This window comes from Micromys minutus (assembly GCF_963924665.1).
Source record: "Micromys minutus genome assembly, chromosome: X".
NCBI lineage: Eukaryota > Metazoa > Chordata > Mammalia > Rodentia > Muridae > Micromys > Micromys minutus.
In genome coordinates this window covers 56,398,642-56,422,735 of record NC_137970.1, presented here as the reverse complement: position 1 = coordinate 56,422,735, position 24,094 = coordinate 56,398,642, and the positions used below count along the sequence as shown (strand labels likewise).

Sequence of the window (24,094 nt, the reverse complement as noted above, 5' to 3'; positions counted from 1 at the left end):
ATAGACAAATTGAAATGAATGAAAAGTATACCATGAAAAGAAAGCTGTATCACATAAGAATTAAAAAGAAAAATATTATTATGGATAAAGATGGCCACTCTTCTTAATAAAGGGATCAGTTAATTAAAATAATATAAAATGCTTAAAAATTTGTATAAAATATTAGCACTCTAAAATTTGAAACAAAAACATATAAAAGAAACTGACACTATTGTATTCTGAGAGCTTAATACCTTTTCTTAGTATTTGCTACAAATGTAGACTAAAAATCAATTACTTTTTAAAAACATAAAGGGCATTCTCAGTCAGGGTAAAATAGTTGATTAGTATATTCCATAAAATAATAATAAAATACATCGAATCCTAAGGTTCTCATAGAAATTTGATCAACATGGATATTTGTGGCTATCATACTCTCAAAATTAATAAAACAAACAAAAACCCATAGAAAGGATATTCTCTAGTCATAGTACAGTGAAACTGATCATCAGTAATTGAAATATTTGGGAGATCTCTAAATTTTGGGAAACAAAACATTATACCCACTACCAGGAAAAAGAAGGAAGTAACATTTAAAGGCAGAAATATATGGAACAGAAAAGTATTTAAGAAGTCAACATGCTATCTTTGAGAAAAGAGTATACTATATATAAATGTATATAGGATTGTAAACAGAAAACTGATTAATTAAACATAAAGCTAAAATCTATTTAAATGATTCAAAATAAATTGGAAAATCCTAGGTGTGGTTGCCCTCATCTATATCCTGAGTACCTGAGGGGTTGGTTTAAGAAGATCTGGAATTCGATGTCATCTTCAGCTATATGTGATTTTGAAGCCAGCCTGTGAGAAAAACATACATACATTCATCAACTATTACAGGATCCCAATAAACCAACAAGTGGGAAAGGAAGTATCAAAGAACAAAATGTCAGAGTCAAACAATGATTAAGTAATATACATTAGTCTAATTATTTCAGTATATTGAATACCAGTGCTCTAATAACTAAAGACATTGATTGCTTGCCACGTGGTGGCGACACGTGCCTTAATCTTGGGAGAAAGAGGCAGGGAGATCTCTGAGTTGGAGGCCAGCTTGGTCTCCAGAGTGAGTTCCGGGACAGCTAGGCCTACACATAGAGAAAGCCTGTATCAACAAACAAACAAACCAAAACCAACCAAAGAAAAAAGCTAAAATAAATAAAAAAGACTCAAATTATCTGCTTTATAAAAAGGACCACTTTATATTATAGTGACAGAAAATGTTATATTGAGACATAGACATACAAAAAGCCTGAAGTATATAGATAAATATAAAGTATAGTGGAATGCAAACCAAGGAAAAACACAGTATAGATGGCCTATAGAAAATGACTATTGAATAAAAGTTCAGTATACCAAAATATATGACAACATTCAAATGTCCATGTGCTGAATGACAGGTTTTTAAAATACATAAAGCCAAACCTGATATAAATAAGAATAGAAAAACATCATAACTGTATTTTCAGACTTCATTGTTTCAATAATCGATTTAAAAGATAAAAAAAAAATCAGTAAGTATATAGAAATTTCAACAATATGAGCTAATGTAATCCAATTGACATTTACAGAAACATTCAAGGAACAGAATACAAAGGCCTTTAACTGTATGTGGGACATTTAGCTAGAGAGAATACATAAAAATTAAAACTTCCCAAAGAATTTTAGAAGTGGACAAAATCAAGCAGATTTGGAAGGAAATCAGTATTTAGAGAAATGACTATATAGTTTCCCCTTTTTATGTAACTCAAAGAATATTCTCTGCTTTCTCAAGTAAAAATCAATAGCAAAAAAATATGATACCCACATATTTTAACTAAAATATAAATAAAGAAACTTTGAAGTACCTTAACCTGAAGGTCAACTTGAAATTGCTACTACAATTTGCAGAACATGAATGAAATACTACTTAGAAATTGAAATGTATAATAGTAATTGCTTATATTTGTGAAAAATAAATCTCAAAACAATGGTATAAAGTCTTCCTTAAGAATTTGTTTTAAGTGTAAATTGAATCCAAACAAACCAGAATAAAGGGAAGAGCAAACAGTAAATAGAGAAGAAATTAAACATAAATGTAAATGAAGACAGGAAAACTTTGACAAAAATCAATGAAGTGAAAAACTAGTCCTTTCAGATCAATATAAGTGATAAACTTCTTGCCAAGCTCACAAGAAAGAGGAAAGAAACACATTACCAATACCAAGAAGGAAAAGGATAAATCACTGCAGACTCTATAGTCATTATACAAGTAGAGAGGAAATGGAATAAATTAACCCTTTGGAATTCAGCAATTTAGATTAAATGATCCAGTTCCCTGAAAAACAGAAGACCAAACCCACTCAAACGTCTATCATTTAGATAATATAGGAATATGATTTGCATTTTAACACTTTACAATGATAGCAACCGTGGTTTTATTTTTAACATTTGTGTGTGTGTGTGTGTGTGTGTGTGTGTGTGTGAGAGAGAGAGAGAGAGAGAGAGAGAGAGAGAGAGAGAGAGAGAGAGACAGAGAGAGAGACAGAGACAGACAGAGACAGACAGAGACAGAGACAGAGAGACAGATGGAGAGTGTGTGTGGGGGCGGGTAGAACATATGTGGAAGGTGTGAAGGATAATTTTCAGGAGTTGCCCAGCAGTATGGATCCCAGGGATCTAAGTAAACAGTAGGTCATTAGGCTTGGTGCCAAGTACTTTTATCCTCTAAGTTATCTTGCTCACCTTTTATAGTTTTATCTGGTAATTATAAACAAATATTTAAGATGAAATATAGCAGTTCTATGTAATCTCTTTTAGAATATAAAGAGAAAAATTTATGCTGTTACTTATTCGAATGGTAACAATGTTAAATATAGTACAAGAGAACCAGGAATATTCCCCCAAAATACAGACTCAAAAGTGGTGATAGAAATATTTATAAGTCAACACAAGTGATATATAAAATCAAATACCTGTACCACAACTGATGTTTACGTTAGGAATGGAAGTAGTTTTATCATTTCAAAATCAAATAACATAATTTACCATGTCAAACTATTAGAGACAAAAAATACTGTCATCTCAATAGATATGCAAAACATTAAAAAATTAATCATCTACTGATGATACTGATGGTGTTACATTTAATGAAAATACAAGACATTCTTATTATCCTAATAAGGTTAATATTGATAATGATATTGTGTTTAATGGTGAAAGACTTAATATTTGCCTCTAAAATTAAACACAAGGGTGAAATGTTACACTTATTAAGTAAAATTAAAAGAAAATCATGCTGTAGTTCCTAACCAGTGTAGTAAGGCAAGATAGAGAAATAAAGGGCATAAATATTGGAAAAGAAGAGAGCCTGTGTATACGGTATAAGTTTAGAATGTATACCAAGCACAAAATAAAAGGCTTCTGTAAGTAGTGTGTGAATTGTGTAAAGTTTTCAACTGCAAAGTCAATATACCAAAACAACAGTATATCAATAAAATACCAAAGAACAACTGGAAATGTAAAAAATGAATAAAATTTACAGTAACACCCTACTGGCAAAGAAATACAAAATGTGGTTTACAAGTATTTGGTCTGTAAATTGAAAAGCCAGAAATTGGGCTGGAGAGATGGCTCAGTGGTTAAGAGAGCTGACTGCTCTTCTAGAGGCCCTGAGTTCAATTCCCAGCACCCACATGGTGGCTCACAACTATCAGTAATGGTATTTGTCGCCCTCTGGTGTGTCTGAAGACAGCTACAGTATACTGTGTAATAAATAAATATTTTTAGAAAAAGAAAAAACTAAACAAAAACCAGGAATCAATATGTAACTAAATACATCAATGAATTAAGAAACATAATAATGCTAAGATAATGGATTTCATTAAGCTGATCTATAGATTCAGTATAATCACAGACATAATCACAGCAAGATTCCAAACTAATGCCAAAAATTGTATGTAAATGCATTGGGTATAGAAGAGTCTTATTCAAGCAAAACTAATATAAAAAGTCAATAAAAGCAGAAAATTAAATAGACTTCATCAAAATTAGTCCGTTAATATATTTTTACATATTTATATATATTAACAACCCCCAATATGTTGAATATGTTTTTAAATTTAACTAAAATATGATTACATTATTTCCCCGTTCCCTTTCCTGACAACCTCTTCCACATTCCCTTCTTTTATCTTCTCTCAGGCTGCAGCACCTCAGTTCCTCTCAAATTCATATTTAACAATTTTTAATTTGAACATATATTTTTGATAAATTATATTTTGATTGTGGTTTCTCATTCCACAACTCCTCTAAGATCTTTTATACCTTCCCATCTTTCTTGTTTATATAAGTATCCTGTTCAAATATTTCCCAAATACTTTAGGTATTTTTTAAATCAAAAGCAATTTTCAGTGTTCATTGTATATACTGGATTATATATGCTTTATCAGAAGTAATGTCTTAAGGGCTGTCTTTCTATTTGATATCACTTTTAAATTAGCATTTTAAAACTCTAAAATATTAAACAAGAAACATAGATGACAAGTTAGTGTATGTGCATGTTCAACATCATGAACCAAAAGAAAAATACAAAGTAATCGAACCATAGTAATGTACAAATCACACATTTCCAAGCATATTTTCAATAGTCTTGACAGTAACAAATGCATATGAGGAAATGAAGTAATGTACCCTTTAATTAAATATTGCATTTGAAAGCATATAACTTAGACACATAAGCACATGACTCAGCAATACCACTCTTAGGTATTTATGCAAAAGAAGTGAATACTTGTTTGTATGCAGAAAATTGCACATAAATTTTCTTAGCCATTTTGTATATGATTGCCAAGAACTTGGAAGAACACAGCTGTTCATCAGGAAGTGGATATTTTAAGGAAGGCATATTCACATAATGAAATAAAACTCTGAAAGAGCAAACTATTGAAAACACAAATTAGCCTGAAATACAATATTCTGAATGAAAAGAACAAAGCTCAGAGACCATGCTGTGTGGTGTCATATATTTGGAATTCTTAGTGAGTGATTCAAACTGGGGTAGCTGGAAGCATTGATTACAAAGAGGTAGTGCAAAACATATTTGGGTGAGCTTGAAATATTTTATATTTTGACTACCATGATAGATTTATGACTGTATACATTTGCCTTACTACAACCATACTTTCAAAAGAGTGAGTTTTGCAGCATGAAATTTAAAACTGAATAACAGTAATGTGTAAAAAGGACAGTGCTAATACAGACATATTTGTTGAAGTTATATGTTGCTTTTATTAGGCTTGAATCCATTTTATAAACAAAACACCAATGGCTGACCTAAAACTCAAAATTTTAATGCTAAAAATGCATTATATTGGAATTAGTGATGTATTTGTCTACTCATCTTATTTATAAAAGTTTTAAAGATTGAATAGTTAATGAATTTTTAAATAAGCAGTGAGAGCATTATTTAAACATTGGGCTTTAGGTGTGGGTTTTAAATAGGGCATCAAATATGTAAAAGCAGTATATATCAGGATTTATATGAAATATTTCTACCTGAATATACAGTATGGGTATTAGGAATATCTAAGGACGAAGTCATTTCTAGAAGATAAATGCCTTAAGCACTCCTAAAGCAACAGATTTCCAATATTTAGTCATTGCTCTGGTGGTTTGAATATAATATACTGAGCATAATTTATCTTTTCTCATTAGCTCAGAGTCCTTATTAAAACACTGAATCTTGAAGCTAAAAAGAACATGAGAAATTTGATCCTTGAAATTAATAATTTAAGGACTTATTTATATTAACAATACAAATTATGTTGTTGAGAATTTGAGAAAAGTGAACTCAAAATGTTGTCTTGTAGGAACTGAGATTAATTAGTAGGCAAGTCAAATTGTGCAGCCCAGCATTTTACAGACCCAGAGCAGTATGCGCAGGAAATGAAGTGATTTGCTGAATAGTCAGCAGCTCAGCTTAAGTAGCATCCAGGCTGCCTTATTCCTATGGTCTGCTCTGTGTTGAGTGGATGAGGAGATGCACAGAATATAAAACTAGAATCTTGAGGTAAGACTAAATGATCTATGATTTCAATAATTAGTCACCCACTTCAGACTCTCTCCCCATGCTAATGCAATGACCGATTCCATGCAACCAATGGCATGCCATTTTTTACATAGATTATTTTAAGAGAAATATTTCTGATTATTGTTTTGTAAATGGTAAATAATTTTGGCCATGTGTTCATTTAATATAGACAAATGTAGCTATGATGGGTAGAAATAATAACATCTTTTTCAGATGGGTGATCTAGCTAGAAAAAATATAGTTTCCTTCAGTAAAGTGTCTTTTGCTGTTAGTGCTGAATTTAAGGAAAAGACTCAAAAAGTCCTTAGCATTTCTATATATTTGTTTGGTGTTCAGTCACTTACATTTGCATATTGGTTATCAGTGGAGAAGTCCAGCTGTTCTTTATATGGTAAGTGTAATGATTGTAGCCAGCCAATAGGAAAATAGTTTATCCTATATTTCAAGGGAGGTATGCTCACACTTGCGTATCAGCTGCATCCTGCAGTGTAGGATTTTACTGTAGATGATGCTGTAAAGGAGGGGGTTAGACTGATTTTCCTAAGTTGCATTCATAATTTGAATTCACTACCCTCAGAATCCATTCCAGGGTACCTTTACTTCTAAATCAGATGAGATATTTCAGGTATTTGACTTCTGTCTTCTGGATCTTCTTCTGATTGTGGTTGAACCAATTTAGGGTAAACTCTGAGAGTTGGAAACCATAATAGTACAAATTGCTTTGATGGACACTGTCCCTACCTCACTGGTGCAATCATCCTTGAGTGTTTGGTCAAGTTGACATCCACATTACTGAACATCCTTCAGAACTCTCTTACAGAAAGTTAATGGAGGTCTTTATTGCTGGATGTTCCTAAAAGAAACTCTACATTCATTTCTCCTGAAACCTCTCCTACATCTAATTTTCTTTAATCAAATCTCTTAAAAGTTAGAGAAGGGTTTGTGTGAGCAGGGAACAAACTTTAAAAACTCAAAAACAAAAACCAATAACATACTGTAGTCTATGATTACACTTTTTGATTCGTGAATTTTTATTGGATGGATTTAATATTGTAAGTATTAAGAGTAGGGAAAAATAATTTGTATTTTGTTATTGATGACCTTTATTGTTTCAATATACTGTTTACTAGAGAAAATGTTGAATTTGACTGGTAGCATTTTTGTGGCAGTTTTCTAATTCAAGGAATGATTTCCTTAAGACATTCTTTCTATGTGACAATTTTTTAACAGAAATCCAAAGTTCCCTTAATCAAATTACAAATGTTCTTTTAAAAAAATGCACCACTATAACTCATCCTTTAAAAATAGTGTTTGACCTGCCATTTTCTTGTGCGATACAGAAAATTCTTGGCCTTTTGTATTAAATATCTTGTCCATTGTCAGGAAAAGTAAACGTACATTGTCTAATTTTGATGGTGTTAATTTAATTTAATAGGACATGGTTTTAGTAAGTTATTCGTGTTTTGAATTTCCATTTAGAAACTATAGTTGTTAAAATTCTAATCCTTAATGAAATGTTTCATTGAGCTGAGTGTGTTTGTGAATCTTTGTAACACTAGCATTTGGTAGAGGCAGGGAGATAAGGAGTTAGATGCCAGCCTATATACTGCATGAGAAACCATCTCAAGAGCAAAATCAGAACAAACAAAATATTAAAAAGAGAGGTTTTAAAATACACGATAAAATTTCTTTTATCTCAGAATGAGGGGAGAAAAAAAAAGTCCCCTTGCTTCTTAGCACAGCTTCTGACTGTTAAGACATATGCCAGATGCTATTCTTGACAAAGACCAGTGAGTGTCCCTGTTGATAATTGACTGTATATGGCTAACACCATCTCTGGCTTTACTCGCCATAAAGATTTATTTCCGTGAAAACCATTTTTCCCCGTGTACTGACATAATCCAGATAAGAGCTTGACTCTTCTCTCTTCTTTTTCATTTTCTATGTTTCTGTCTTTGAAATTTGTGCTTTTCCAAGCAAATTAAATGTTTATATATATATTTTCAGGGGGGGGAGCTGTCTCCCTTTAGCCCACAAATTACTACCCATTACTGAGGATTAATTAATTTAAATAAATTATGCAGCTTAGAAACACTGAAATTGTACCAAAAACAAAAGTGTTCAAAATCTACACCTACCAAATTTTAATCCCAATTTTCAGAGTATCTTCTTTTATTTTTAGATGAATCTACGTTCTGTATTTACTGTAGAGCAACAAAGGATTTTACAGCGTTATTATGAAAATGGAATGACAAATCAAAGTAAAAATTGCTTTCAGCTCATATTACAGTGTGCACAGGAGACTAAGCTGGACTTCAGTGTAGTCAGGGTAAGTACTGAGGTCTTGCACTTGAATTTATAGCTTTTTAGTACAAATGATATTTGCTTACTATAAGAAAAAACAATTCAGGGTATGAAGTACTAACTTTATGCACAGCTTCATTTCCCTGATGTAAAAATACTGTTTTGATAAATAGAGAAACCCACCTAGTATCTATTTATTTTTATAAATACCTTGAAAACACTAAAACCCTTGCAGTATGGAGTTATCTCTTGTATAAATCTTTGAACTAATAAATACCAGTAACATTAGTTACAGATTGTTGATCATATGCTTTATTGAAACTCAATCTGCACAAGGCCTCCAACATGATTAGTGAAACAGATTTTCTGAAGCAATTATAATTACCTAGCTCTTTTGCTGTATTTAGAATTTTACCTCAGACATTTAGGATTTGAGAATTTCTTTTCAGGAAAGTACAATTTGGTTTTACGGTTATATTTTCTTTCTAAGTAAAATGTATATATTTAATGGTTAGTAAGTATGAGACAGGGAATCCCAAAGGAAAAAATTATTGCAACCATTTTTATTCTGTGTAAAAAAAAAAAATCAGATCTGCTCCATATTCCTGAACAGCAATGAGGTGATAGAGAAGAGGCAAGTGATAAATTTAATAGAACTAGTGACTGATTTTATTGGATGCATTGGTCCTTTCATATTTATTTAAACATTCTACAAATTCTTTTGGTGTGGAACCATGCTGTTTCAAAGATGAGCAACTTTCCTGTCCATGACTTTAACTAGGCTAATTTTGGGAAAAGAGGGTTATATATTTTTCAAGTTTATTTTGTTGTACAGTTGTACTTTTAAAGACACTAGAGTAAAGATCTTTAAATGGAACTGTTTCTAAATTATTTTTTAAGAACTTAAGAATTTATACACTTTCAATGAGGAAATTATGCCATGAATTATAGAGGAAAATATAATTGTCTAAGATGAACTATCAGACTCACATTTCTATAAAAACTAGAACTATCTCCTTTCATTAGCTCTAAATGCATCATTTAAGTTAAAAATAATAAAATATTTCAGGTTGATGGAAATACTGTATACAAATAAACTCTTCTTCCAACTGATATTTTCTTGGACTTTCCCCTTTGTCTCACCATTACTTTGAAGTAAATCACCTTCGCAGGCAGCTGAAATGTGGACCACCTTTTATATTTCAAATTTATTACTGAATTTTTCCCTTCATAAATAATGTTATTATTTTTGAATATAGAAATTATATATTTTACTGCTCGTGGAGTGAAAATCTAAAACAATGATAGTAATAGATTTCTATTCTTAGAATGTAGAATTGTATTCATTCTTTTTCCACTCAGAGCAGAGCAGTTTATATGTTTTAAAATCTACAATCTCCCCCCATCTTTTGCTGTTTATGTGTCCCACTTGAGAGAGATCTTTACTATTTTAATATAAAGTTACTGTGTTTTTTCTGAAAGTTTTAAGTCTATTATATTAGTTCTTACTCTGTATGTAAAGTGAACTTAAAGGGCTGAATAAAATATCCAAGTTAAAATAATTACGGTGAAGTAAATGGGCAAGAGAACACTGAGTTGTAGAAAAAGGTTAAGTGGTTTAGAACATAAAAGTGTGGAATTGCTATAATGAAACCCATTCTTTTGTGTGCTAACCCCTCAAAGCTGAAAAAAAAAGAAATATTTTGATGTTAAGTAATGGTAATGCTTATAAAATGCTGATAATATTAAATATCTCTATACTTTAAAAAAAGGAATTTAAAGTAGTACATTTATAAGAGAACTGGAAGAGGACTTTATGACCTCCAAATATTGACAATTCAAACATTTTCTTTTCTTTTTTTTATGTATAGTCTGCTTGCTAAATCCTCACCTTTGATTCTCATTATCTCAGTTTGTCTGACATGTTCTTTATTTTCCTTTTGATGAATGAGGCATTAACAAGGGCTGAACATTTATATCTGATAAGCATTGGTAAATTTTACTTTTTATCTGATCAGCTTTGGGTAAGGTTTAATTTTTGTAGTCCCCAAACAATGAATTTTTTCTTATTTACAACATTTTAGGTAGAAATATTTCTTAAGTATATATTTTTGTACTTTTCTTTGATAGGAAACTTGAAAAAATATTGTACTCTTTGTGTTTTGGTGTTCAGTGATATCTTATTAAGAATTTATTAGCATATGTCAGTTATACTTAATGAATTTTATTGCATTGTTTTTATGCTTCCCCTTCTGGATTAAGAGTGTTGTAATATTTTAAACACTCTATGGCTTATTCAAGTCCACTGCTGAGCTAGGTGACGCACACACAACTGCTGCACAAGTTCATGGCCAACCTGTCCACGTGGCCAACAGTATGTTTTTTAAAAAGCTGTACAAAAGTATTAACTTTGAAGATTTAAGAAAAGAGATATTGCCATACAAAAGTCATTAAAATCAATTTCGTTTTACAAAATACAAAATTTGCACAAATATAATCACATTATTTTTTCCCTCCCTTCATGTCCTCTCATGTACGTCTGCCCATTCTCCTTCAAACCCATGGCTTCTTTTTGCATTTGTTATTGCATGCATATAATTGTGTCTATGCATAAATATTTCTGACTATAAACTGTTCATTCCAAATAATTTTATTTATATGTATGTTTCTCGAACTCTGGCATTAGACCATAAATTTGTGTGTTCTTCCCTGGGGAAGAATACCTCTCCTGCTTCCAGGTTTAACCAGTTGCCTATAATTCTTTATATACCGTTGAGGCCTAGTATTTTTAAAATAAAGCGTCTAGAATCAGGTGTGCTTGGAGACACACCTGTAATCCTAGCACTTAAGAAAAAAGGAAGGACTCAGGAGATCAAGGTCAGCTTTGGGCACATAACATGTTGAGGCCATCCTGGCCTGCATAAGAGCCTGTCCTAAAAATCATAAGCATTAAGTGTACAGTGAGAATTCTTCAGGACTAAAATATAAACTTTACTGCTTAGGTCATTTTTTTTTTGTTTTGTTTTGTTTTTTTTTGTTTGTTTTGTTTTGTTTTTTCTCCTGAGATTTTAATACTTTACAAAATTTACCCCAAGTACTTTATTTCAATCAACTGGGAAACATTCTTACTCTCTGTACTAATAATTTTAATTTTAAATCACCAGTTCGAACAGCAAGGCATAGTCATGTACACCTATGACCTTAACAAATGAAAGATGAAAACAGGGTATTTAGAAGTTTGTACTCATCCTGTGCCACATAATAAAGGACAGTCTGGTTACATGATAGCCTGTCTTGAAAGAAATATAAATCACATATCTAAACTAATAAACAATAATAGTGCTATAAGTATCTCAGCTACATAAGTGCAATTAATATACTGATTCTTTTAATAATTGAGCTAGAAATATAGTTCAGCTGATAAACCACTTGCCTAGCATGTAAGAAGTCCTGGGTTCTATCTTCAGCACCACATAAATTGGGTGATGTGGTAAAGCCCTGTAAAAAGGTAGACAGGGGCAATCACAACTTCAGTGTTGTCCTTGGCTACATAGGCTAGCCTGTGCTACAGGCCTTGTATAAAGGAAATTAGAAATTATTAAATCAATAGAAAAAACAGATTTTCAAGATTTAAAATTGTAATTGCCTTGGTCATGGAGCCAGTATGACAAGGGAGGTATTCTTCTCTACTCATGTCATGTAATTTGGTAGCCATATAAGTAAGCACATATACGTACCCCAGAATGGTTTTCTGTTTTAATAATGATGTATTAAAAATAAACCTAAACCTTAATACTGGTTTGCTTTCAACTATTCTTCCAGCTGCCTACTATATACCACTTAAATCTTATATCTATTAATGCTCTAAACCTGTAAGAAGGATAATTAAGGAGTCTACTTAGAAACACAACACTTCACAGTGCTGCTACACACATCATTTGGGAAACTAACTGAAAACTTTGACTTGAAAATCTTACTAACATTGGTCAATGGTTTGGCTTTTGAAATGGGCTAATGGTGCTGTTTCTTTATCTTACTAATATGGTTTTACATTGTTAATCAACAAAGTAATTAATAAGCACAGCTTCTTGCATAAAACATTGTGAAGCATAACATTTAGATTCTTTTTTGTTTTGTTTTGTTTTGCATTTTTAAATAAAATTTGTAATCCAATGGACTTACAGAAGAAAACTGCACTGGGAAAACCAGTTTCGTAAATGAGTAAGTGTTAGGAAGTCAGGGAGAGGTCCAGTCACGGGAAGATGGAGTGGAGTGGCAGGTCTTTGTGCAAGTGCTACGTAACACATCCATGTTGCAGGAGCAGGGTCCTGTAGTAATGGAGCGCGCTTATGTGAATGAGTGATGGTACAGAGTCTGAAGAGGAAAGTGATTTTTCTTTGAAAACACATTTTTGGCACAGATTTGAAAAATGTATGTCACAGAACTTTGATTTAAGTCAATATTATATGTGTGTGTGTGTGTGTGTGTGTGTGTGTGTGTGTGTGTGTATACAGTATATTCATATATACACATCCCAAGTTCTGCACACCAGACCAAGAAAATTCTTCTGTTCACTTTTACTCATTCTGAAAGCATTGTTAGAATTTCACAATGGGACTCATTGAATAGCTAGCTAAAATTATCACTCCTAACAGTATATCTATCTTATATGAAGAAGCAAGATATGATCACTGTTTTGCACACCCAAGAATACTAGAAAATCTGATCTTAGAATATTTTCATCATTGTTTTTCTTCGCCAACATCTTCTGTATCTCCTTTTCTCTCCCCAAAGACCAGTTTTCCTCTTTAACATAGTTACTATCATCTTTATTCTGATTTTCTTTTCTTTTTCTGTCCTACATGTACTTTATGCTTATGGTAACTAGTAAGATTTCAATGCATACTATCAAACCTCTAAAAGAATCAGGTGCTGACAAAAATATGTTCATATAGTGTTATTCCAAAATGCTTTTCAAAATCTGTACATGTATCTCTTTTTTAAATAAAGTTGTAAGGAAAAGAAAAGAACCTTTTTTTTTCTTCTTCTAAATCTAATCCTGTTTCATCATTGTCCTTTTAGTCTTCCTCCTTCATTTTAATCAGTCTCCTTTTCTAGTCTGATAATTTTTAATCCTCTTGATTAAAAAACAATCCATCTAAGTGTGTGGTTTTCTGTAGCAGCTCAGAATTAACTTTATACCCTCCCAGTTCTATAAGTCAAGGGAGAGCTACTATACTGTGCTCCTGAAATTTGTTACTACTCAAATTGAGGTAGGATAGTTTTGGACATTTCTCTTCAAGGACTTCCAAACTCCCAGAAATCATGTTGCCACTAAGTTCTAATTTCCCAAGTATAACCCGGGAGTCTGTGCCACTTCATCTATGGTGGCTTTACTCAGAACTGTAGTTATTTAAGTGCCATTTGCTACTTCGGTTTTCCAATTGGCACAGAGCAATTTATCAAAACTATTATACCTCTTCTAGACTCTCTTTTTGAACCCAGTGTTCTGCTTCTGCTAGTCTGCTAGTATTTTATTCCTTCCTACTTACTTTTCTCCCTCTCACACTACCAAGGATCCTTAATCACTTTAATGGATTGGAAATGAATAAAAAGAAATGCAAATATAAACTCACATTGCCAGTAAATGGGTTTGGAGGAAAAAAAAAAGAATACTAAGTGGAGTCCAGGGAGTGGGAACTCATAACAACTACCTCCATTTTCTTGTCCACAAACACATACACACATCTTTAGTGGTTGCTCAGAGACCGAGTCTGCATCCTTCCCCCACCTCCTTTTCAACAAGCACTGAATAGTGTATCATTATCAGGGAGCCCTATCATCAGGAACCTTTATTAGTACTGACTCCACTTCTAATTTTTTAATTTGTGGGAAAGTATAATACTATATTTATTTAAAATACATGTAAAATTGGAGAAAGCGAGCTACAAGTTAGTATCACTGAGTTAATGAGCTCTATCGATTGATCTTGTGACATCTGTATTGACAGTTTTCGAGACAAATAGGTTTCTGGGTTACTGAACTTCTGAATTTCAGATACACATGATATTTTATTGTATTTTACTTTGAAGTGTACATAATATATCAAACTAACATGCTTTTATTTGTCATATACAGCTATTGTAAACAATAAAATTGTATAAATAAGACATGGTCTAGAAATGTCCTCTAGGTATAATAAATAGTTCCTGGATTCAAACTTTACCAATTTACTGTGCTTTTCCTATTTTTTAAGTTTAGTGGTATATATTTTTAATGTAAGAATACATCATTTTAATGCAATTTTTAATTGAAAATATAGAAACATATTTTAGATATTTGTGTTTATGAAATTCACCTTTTGGGAAATTAAGTTTATGTAAAAAATGTTTCAGATCCTGCTTTTCCTGTTGAAGAAAGTCAGTGTGAGTTTACAATTCCCACTAAGTCAAGTGAAGCAAAGGGGAACATTCCAGTTTCTGGAAGCCTTTCTTTATTGAAAATATCATGAAAATCAGATAGGGGGCTGGAGAGATGGCTCAGTGGTTAAGAGCACTGACTGTTCTTCCAGAGGTCCTGAGTTCAATTCCTAGAAACCACATGGTGGTTCATAACTATCTGTAATGGAATCTTTTGGTGTATCTGAAGACAGCTGCAGTGTACTTGTTTACACTAAATAAATAAATCTTTAACTAGTTCAGGAAGTTCTAATCACTTTATATGGGGTGATGGAAGAAGAATACATTTGAGATCAAGAAGAATCCACCTGGAATTGATGCTATTTGCTGACATGATATTTTCCCCAAAGCTATTATTTTTGGACTTCAGTTTCTTCATTTATATAATTTAAAAAGTAGCACCTACTAAAATAGCTATAATATATAAAGAATAGTCATTGCAGAATCTAGTACAGACAGTATTGCAGCAAAATTAATGTGTGTCTATGCATTGTGTAAGCACTGAAAATTGGGTAATTTGTGAGGTTTTCTAAAACACATCATTAAAAATTTACAAAACTAAACCTTACATCACTTGTATGTGAGACTAGTTTATTTAAGAATTTCATTTACTCATTTTGTTTAATTCTTAAGAGATTATAGTGTTTTAGTAGTTTATCATATGATATATATTTTTTGAATATAAAGTTGTATAATCACATTTGGACTGGAACGCTTTTATTGTGTATTTTAAGAAGAACCATGATTCAGGGAAATTACACTAAGGTAATTATAATAAATTACTTATATAAAAGAATGTATTTTATAATTAAGTCCTAAATGCCAACCTATTTTATTACTTTTATTTATAACTTTTTATGTTTATAAAGGTAATACATATTCATTGTATAAAACTTTTTAAGTAGAGAAAGTGCAAAAGAGGTAAATGACTACCATAAATTAGCAACAAAGCAAAACAAAGGCATTGTGTAATCAAGTTACTGTCTTTATAGAAAACTGCTTTTACAAATCAGTTTAAAAAGATAAATATTCATATATATATACACACATACATATCCATCTCTATACATATATATGTATATACACACACATATATGAGCTATCAAAATAATATAGTAACCACAAAGATCCAATCAAAATATTTACTTTTTATCAGTTCTCAGATTAGTAAAAACTACAGGCGATTCAAACTGGAAGTTTGAAGGAAACAAAATTTTGGTGTGTTGGAAGGCACTTAGAAAATACAGATTTTAGCTATTTATCTTCCAGTATTGCATGACAAGAAACCACCAACACAAAAATGTATGCAAAATAATGTATATATAAATAATGAACATTTCTGAGAATAATATAAATAGTAGTATGACATAAACCATGTTATTATGTATATCTATACAGTACAGGTCATTAAGCCTGACTATTATGTATGCATGTTTGATTAATAATACAATGAGTATTTTCTAATGAGTTAAAGAGCTGACCTTTAGTGTGCTTTCAGTTTTTGTTATTATAAGTATATGATGAATATTAGTTAAAATTTCACCTACATCTGTGCCTACATTTCAATAGTTATTAGCATATAGAAAATATGCATAGTAATGAATTGCACCATGACATTTTATATACGTAAGTAAATAATGTATTTTATCCTTCACCTCCTATTCCTCTTCCCTGTTCACCTCCCATTCCTGATGATCCCCTTGCTCTTTCTACTTCTACCTTCATCTCCTTTTTCAATTTCTTTTTGCCTGTTCCTTTGACTCTTTTTTATCTTTTTTGATGACTGTAAGTTTCACTGGGGCTGTTTTCAGGGTACTAGGTAAAGAATTACTTACAGAAACATGAGCCCATTACTAGAAGCTATACCACTAAAGAAAAAAAAAATGTGTTTTCCGTATCCTAGAAGCTATTAATTGCCTATAGATCTGCAGGAATGGTTGGAACCTGGTAAGCCCTTCTCATGGCTGTTATTATCTGCTTATAGGTTGGGGAATAAAGGGTGAGCTTAAGTCAGTTATGTGGATATCCATCTGCTTTGACCAGATATGAGTCCTGCCATATAGGAAGGACTCTATTAGTGTTAGTCACAATCCTGTGGCTGGGGAAGCTATTCCTGTTATTTTACAAAATGGATACTATGTCTGCATCAAATTGCTGTGTAAGTGACTATGTTTATACTCAGATTAATGTTCCCATCATTTTTGGTTAGAGATACTCCTGTTTGCTGTTGGCAGGGGTAAATGTAGAGCCTTATAAGTGGTCAAACTATAACTGTATTTTAAGCTATATTGCTAGAATATTATTTAATGGGTAAACGGCTATAAACAATTTTAGAATTCTTAAACATTTTTGCAATTCTCAGTTCATATTAATTGGATGGATCTTATGGCACAGAGGAGTAGTAATATGTTCTTACTAATGTTCTCAGGTTGCTAGTCTTTAATCATGTTTGCTCTTATACTTTGGTTACTTTGTCTTTTATTGGATCTTTTCCTTTTGCCTGTGTGTAAGGCTTTGTTTCTATGATAAGAATGCAATTTATCATTTAGAAATGGTTTTCACTATGTTTGTTATTAACTTTTGTCGTATTGCCTTTTTTTCCTTTTCAGACGTGGGTTGGCAATAAGCGAAGAAAAATGAGTAGTAAAAGCTGTGAATTGGGAACAGCAGGAACTGTGTCTGGTACCTCATTGGCAGCTCCAGACACTACAGTCAGAAATGTGGTTAATATTGCCCGCCCTTCAAGCCAGCAATCCTCTTGGACTTCTGCCAGTAATGATGTCATTGTAACTGGTATGTACAGTCCAGCAAGCTCATCAAGTAAGCAAGGCACTACAAAGCACACAAACACACAAACTACAGAAGCACATAAAATTCCTATTCAGAAGGCAGCCAGTAAAAATGATACTGAATTTCAATTGCACATTCCTGTTCAAAGACAAGTAGCACACTGTAAAAATGCTTCTGTGCTCCTAGGGGAAAAGACAATTACTTTGTCAAGACAGACAAGTGTACTAAATGCTGGAAACTCAGTGTACAATCACACAAAGAAAAGCTATGGAAGTTCTCCAGTGCAAGCTTCTGAAATGACAGTACCTCAAAAGCCATCTGTGTGCCAGCGCCCTTGCAAAATTGAACCAGTTGGGATTCAAAGGTCATATAAGCCTGAGCATGCAAGTCTGGCATCACATAACTTATGTGGGCAAAAGCCAACCATTAGAGACCCTTGCTGCAGAACACAAAACTTGGAAATTCGTGAAGTGTTTTCATTAGCAGTCAGTGATTACCCTCATAGAATTCTGGGAGGAAATACCACACAGAAGCCAGGCTCAGCAGAAGGAACTTGTTTGTCCATTGCAATGGAGACTGGAGATGCGGAGGATGAATATGCCAGAGAAGAAGAGCTGGCATCAATGGGAGCACAGATAACAAGCTACTCGAGGTTTTATGAAAGTGGCAATTCCCTTCGAGCTGAGAACCAAAGTACAACTTTGCCTGGATCAGGAAGAAACCTGCCAAATTCACAAATGGTGAATATTAGAGATTTGTCAGACAATGTACTGTATCAAACTAGAGACTACCATTTGACACCACGGACCTCAATGCATACAGCATCTAGTACTATGTACAGCAATACTAATCCATCACGGAGTAATTTTTCTTCACATTTTGTATCATCAAACCAACTGAGGTTATCACAAAACCAAAACAATTACCAGGTAAGGTATAAACTTATTTTATAAAGATTTTTATAGGTGTATTGTTTTAAAAACTATGGTTGTATACAGTTATATCACAGCCTAGGTCACAACTCATATCTTGAAATAATTTGAGGCTTTTATTTGAAAATGTTAGACTGTGACCAATATCTTGAAGAATGGTGTGTTTTATCAAGTTTTAAAATGATAAGGACTTTAAAAAAATAAAAGGAATATAGATATTAAATAAAATTTATCTGACATAAAAAATTTGTTCAAGACATGGTACTTTATAGGACGCATAGAAGTTCCCATGTCTAAAATAAGATTATATTTTGTTAAGTACCCAATTGCCTTCCTTGGATGCATAGGTAGGCAAATGAATCAACCAGCACTCTAGATATTAATGGTTGAGAACTTAGAATGGTTTAGCCAATTCATTTGTCTAAAAGTAGACAACTGATTAGTGAATTGAGCATTAATAAAATAATCTTTCATATGGTGCTTATTGGTAAAATATATATGTAGAATAAGACTTTTAAGAAACATTAGACTGGGAATCAAACAGTATTTACTTCTTTACTGTTTAACATATTCAATTGTTTAGTTATGTTTCAAATAATCTCATTTTTAAAAGATTTAATGCATTTCTATATATTTATATCTATAGATCTATATAGAGAGAAAGAAAGGGAAGGAGAGAGAAGAGGGAGGGAGGGAGGGAGAGAGAGAGACAGAGACAGTGGGTGAGGGCGAGAGCGCATGCCCACACGCACTGGAGAGAACACTGCAGTTGTTCAGATACACCAGAAGAGGGCATCAGATACCATTATAGATGGTTGTGAGCCACCATATGGTCATTGGCAATTGAACTCGGGACCTCTGAAAGAGCAGTTAGTGATCTTAACCTCTGAGCCATCTCTACAGCCCCCTTAAATAATCTGTATAACTGCAAACTCTAAGTCTACCTCTGAACCTTTCTTAAGGTCTTCTCCCTAAAGGGGGAAAAACAACAACAAAAACAAATGTGGATTTTGAGAATATGAATAATAGAATGTGGATATTTGCTGTTTCTCTGCTACTGGCTAGACATCCTTATCTGTTCGACCACAATACTGAAGGAAAGATGCTTCTAGGATACTCAGAATTTAACACACCATTTTCTCCTAGTTCTTTGTACAATTTTATAATTCAAAATGGGAAGCAATGTCTGATTGTAGTGGTATATATAGGTAGTCACTAAAAGCTCCTAGCCATTCTAATTTTCATAACAAATTCTAGGCCAGCCTGGGCTACATAGTGAATCCCTGTCTCAAAACAAAAATAATAAAGGGAAATAGTAAGGGTAGGGAAAGGAAATTTTTAAAAAACAGTAGTCAGTTACTTCTTATTAGTATCTGAGAATCTGATCCGTAGTAACTTCTTATTGAAAATCAATTCATTTCTCTGTTTATTCTTTACCAAAAAGCATACTTAATGTAGTGTTCAATTATACAATTAATATCCTCCTCACTTTATATATCTTCATTTCTTATCCTTTTTGTTTGCTTTTATTTACAGTTTTTTTTAACACAAGGACTTGATACACAGCTCTAGCTGACCTGAACTGTGTATGTAGTAAACAAGCCTGGCCTCAAATTTGCTATTCTTTTGCTTCTCCTCCTGTGTATTTCAATTATAGAAATATGCCACCATTTCCTGACAGTGTTGTTAGTTATAATAATAATATTTACTATTTGTTGAAGGACTTTCTAATATGTCAGCCCATGATTAGGCACTATCTTAAATGCAAACTATTGCATATTAAATGTAAATACCCTGCTTCTCGTTTGTTTATTACTTGTTTAGAGTATATTTTTTCTCTACCTTTAATTGCAGACTATTGGTGTCCTTGAATCTAAAAGAAGTATCTTGTAGCCAAAGGATTTTTGTATTGTATTTTTATTTTCTCTGTTCAGCCACTCTCTATTCTGACTTGAGAATCAAATTCATTTACACTTAAAGTAATTATTGACAGGTAAAACCTGGCTGTTCTGATAGGTTAGTTTGTAGTTTCTTCTATTCTTCCTGTCTTTATAACTTCATTTGATATTTAATTTTTTGTTAATAATATGTGTTTATTTTTTTTTTTTTTTTGTCTTTTGTATGTCCGTCAGAAGGTTTCTGGTTTTTTTTTTTTTTTTCCAATTACCATAAAATCTGAAGACAATTTCTTAAAGCTTTTTTTCTAACGAACTCAATGCATGCAGCTTCCCTTGAACTATTTTGTTAGATTTTTTTTCTCTGAATAGACACTAGTGTCCTGTTTCTTTGCATATACTAAGGCTTTTTTAACATTGATAATTTGGGGAGGGGAGAAACTACCAGTTTTAGTAATTTGACTTCCTGGAGACATTCGCTAGTGAGCCTACCATACAGTTTCAGGTCTTTTCAGCCTTTCCTAGGTTTTCACTGCACCCTTATCATTGAAACAGTCACTCTGCTTTAAAGACTGGGTTAAAATATTTAACTTGTCCGAATCTCACTCTTATTTCGTTTTTTCTTTTGTTTTAAAATTATTTTATAATCTTTTTGTGCCATCCAGACTTTATCCTCTTCTCGGTGTACCTTTCGACTGTTACTCATCCCATACCTCTGCCTCCCCCACTGCTTCTTGAAGAAGATGTCTCTCCCAACCTGCCAGGCCTCCCTGAGAACTCTAGTTCTTGAGGGATAGGTTCATCTTCTCTGACTGAACCCAGACCCTAGTGTCCCCTGCTGTGTACATGTGCTGGGGACTCATATCAGCTGATGTATGCTGCCTGGTTGGTGGTTCAGTGTCTGAGAGATGTGTTGAGAGGGTCGCTCTCCTCCTCAGCTTCTTTTAGCTTTTCCTTAATTCAACTGCAGGGGTCAGCAGCTTCTTATTGGTTGAGTGCAAATATGTGCATCTGACTCTTTCGGCTGCTTGTTGGGTATTTCAGAGGGCAGTCATGGTAGGTCTCTGTGAGCTACTCTGTAGCCTCAGTAATAGTGTTCAGTCTTGGGGCCTCCCCTTGAGCTGGATCCCTCTTTGGGCCTGTAGCTGGAACCTCTTTTTCTCAGGCTTTTCTCCATTTCCATCCCTGCAGTTCATTCAGGCAAGAACAATTATGGGTCAGAGTTTTTGACTGTTGAGTGGCAACCCAATCCCTCACTTGATACCCTGTGTTTCTGCTGGAGGTGGGCTCTACCAGTTCTCTCTCCCCACTGTAGGGCATGTCATTTAAGGTTCTTCCCTTTGAGTTTTGAGAGTCTCTCACAACCCAGGTCTCTGATACTTTCTGGAGGGTCCCCCAACTCTCACTTCTTGAGCTTGTATGTTTCTATTCTTTCTGAAGAGCCAGTAGTTATTCGTTTTTTCCTCAGTCACTAATGTCTTTCTCCAGGTGTGCACATCAGTTTCCCCCTTCAGAGTTTTACATCCTTTCAGCCTAAGTGCTTCGCTGCCCCACTTTTGGATATCTGAACTTCCAATTCATAGAGAAAGAGACCCTCAGACATTTGCAGACACATTACAGTAATGAAAACATTCCATCAAATTAAGTCTGCTTCTTGTTCACAGAAGAGACTAGGGATTGGGCCAAAACTGCTCTCATGTCATGTCACACTAAAATACAGTTCTGAAAATGGTTAATAAAAATACCCTACATTTTACAACCACTTTTTTGTGGCATTTTCTTAGTCATTTGCTTAGTTGCTGTAGGTTTTGAACTGTTTTCAGAGCTGCCACAGTGCTGGTTTAGTCCTTTGCTACTTGCCATTTTGTTTTGACATCGGGACCCAATATAATGGTGACTTGGAATTGCCTATATAAGCTTGCCTCAGTTTCGTAATCCTCCTGACTCAGACCCTCCAAGTTCTAGTTATGTGCTTTGAACTCCAACCTATCAGTTGTTTAATATTGTCTTAGCAGAACAAATTTCTGGAGCTTCCTGGCTCTTATTGTTGCTAACTTCAACCTGCCCTTTGTTTTCAAATTGTAGTTACTACAGTAGAGCACATAAGGTTAATGCAACAAGCAGCCATTGTGCCTAAGAAAACAAAATGAAACAAAAAACCCATATTTTGCTTCAATAAGGGTTGTATGCAAAGTAGGGATATGGTAAAAACACTAGGACAGCCCTCCAAAAATGGAAGTTTACTAACAAAAGCAGTGGATGTTCCATTGCTTCCTGGAGCTCTGATGAATAGTCGTGTTATAAATTTACTTCCTTTCATTTATAAAATGGTATTGAAAAATTAGTGCTACCATTGGGCAGGTATAGTTTCTGAAATTAGTAATGAACATTTATATTTTCTCAAATGTCTTTTTATGTGAGCAAAATTAGATAATAAGGTATTCTGGAGGGTTTAATTTCAAAGTTGTAATTGTATACTGCTACATGCCTTCCAATCAGAAAAAAAAAAACTCTTTCCAGATAAAGTTTATATCATTTTGCTTATGATTTTGCAATACTTTACAGCCAGTATTTCAAGAATTGGGAATGAAATTAGTTTTTAATGTTATATTTGAGGACCTTTTCTGATTTTAATTAAACATCATAGAATTCCAAGTTTCTCATTATTTATTTTTGTAGCTCATAAAATTTAACCACTGAAATTATGTATAAATGAACTCAAAATATCATCTTGGTTGTGTATTAGAAGGATTTTGGTAGGCTTATAAATGTTCCTAAGCATCATTCTATTATCAATTAATGGGAAAAAGATATCTATATCTGAAGCGCATTAGTTGCTTATCCAAAAATGATAACATTAATAAATAATTTGTAAAGCTAATCTACTTCTCAGAACCCTGATATACACTGGGTAGGGGGGAAGTGGAAAAAATTGATAATGTGCATCACGATATTGTTTCTTCTTTATTTCTAAGCAACTTCCACTCAAAAAGACAAATACCTAATGTTCTTTTTCATCCGTGTTTCCTAGCCTCTAACTGTTAAATATGTGTATAGAAGAGGTCACACGTGTTGGATGAACTAGGAAGCTACAAAGGACTTCATGAGACTGGGAAAAGTGGATCTTTAAGGAAGGGAGTGAGGAGATACTAGAATACTGGAGTGAAAGACAGAATATTGGAGTAAAAGCCTATACTAGGGCAAGGGAAAAGTAGGAAGATGAGGAAGGAATGGGTAGAATAGCAATTAAGAAAAATTAAGTATGTCTAAATGCCTCTTGGGAACCTGTTAATCTGTTACTTTGTGAGCTGATTTAAAATATATATAAACTAATTTTAAAAGTAAAATGTTCTTTTCTACCAGAAGAAATTTCTCCTCCTGTCCCTATGTTCGTACTCTATAAGAGTATTTTGCTTGTTGCCATGCTTAGCTTTTCGTAGAGTTTCAGAAATAGCAAGTGAACAAACAGTGAAGGCTATAATTAATTCTATTAATTGAGAGAGTATTTATTGACTTCCTATCACATGCCCAGTAATATTCTCATGTTATACACCTCATAACCTAAAAAAATAAAAATAAAATCTAGAGAACTTTGAGAATTAA

At 33.1% G+C, this 24,094-nt stretch overlaps 1 protein-coding gene across 1 annotated transcript in view; it reads left to right on the top strand.

The window, feature by feature from the left end:
- Positions 1-8,294: 8,294 nt before the first annotated feature.
- Positions 8,295-24,094, top strand: part of HDX (highly divergent homeobox) — a gene marked incomplete at both ends in the record, with an annotated part of 92,844 nt that continues 77,044 nt past the window's right edge. Inside the window, 2 exons of the mRNA XM_080910504.1 lie at positions 8,295-8,441; positions 17,484-18,593. Coding sequence (XP_080766630.1) covers positions 8,295-8,441; positions 17,484-18,593 — 1,257 coding nt within the window. The remainder of the gene's footprint in view (positions 8,442-17,483; positions 18,594-24,094) is intronic.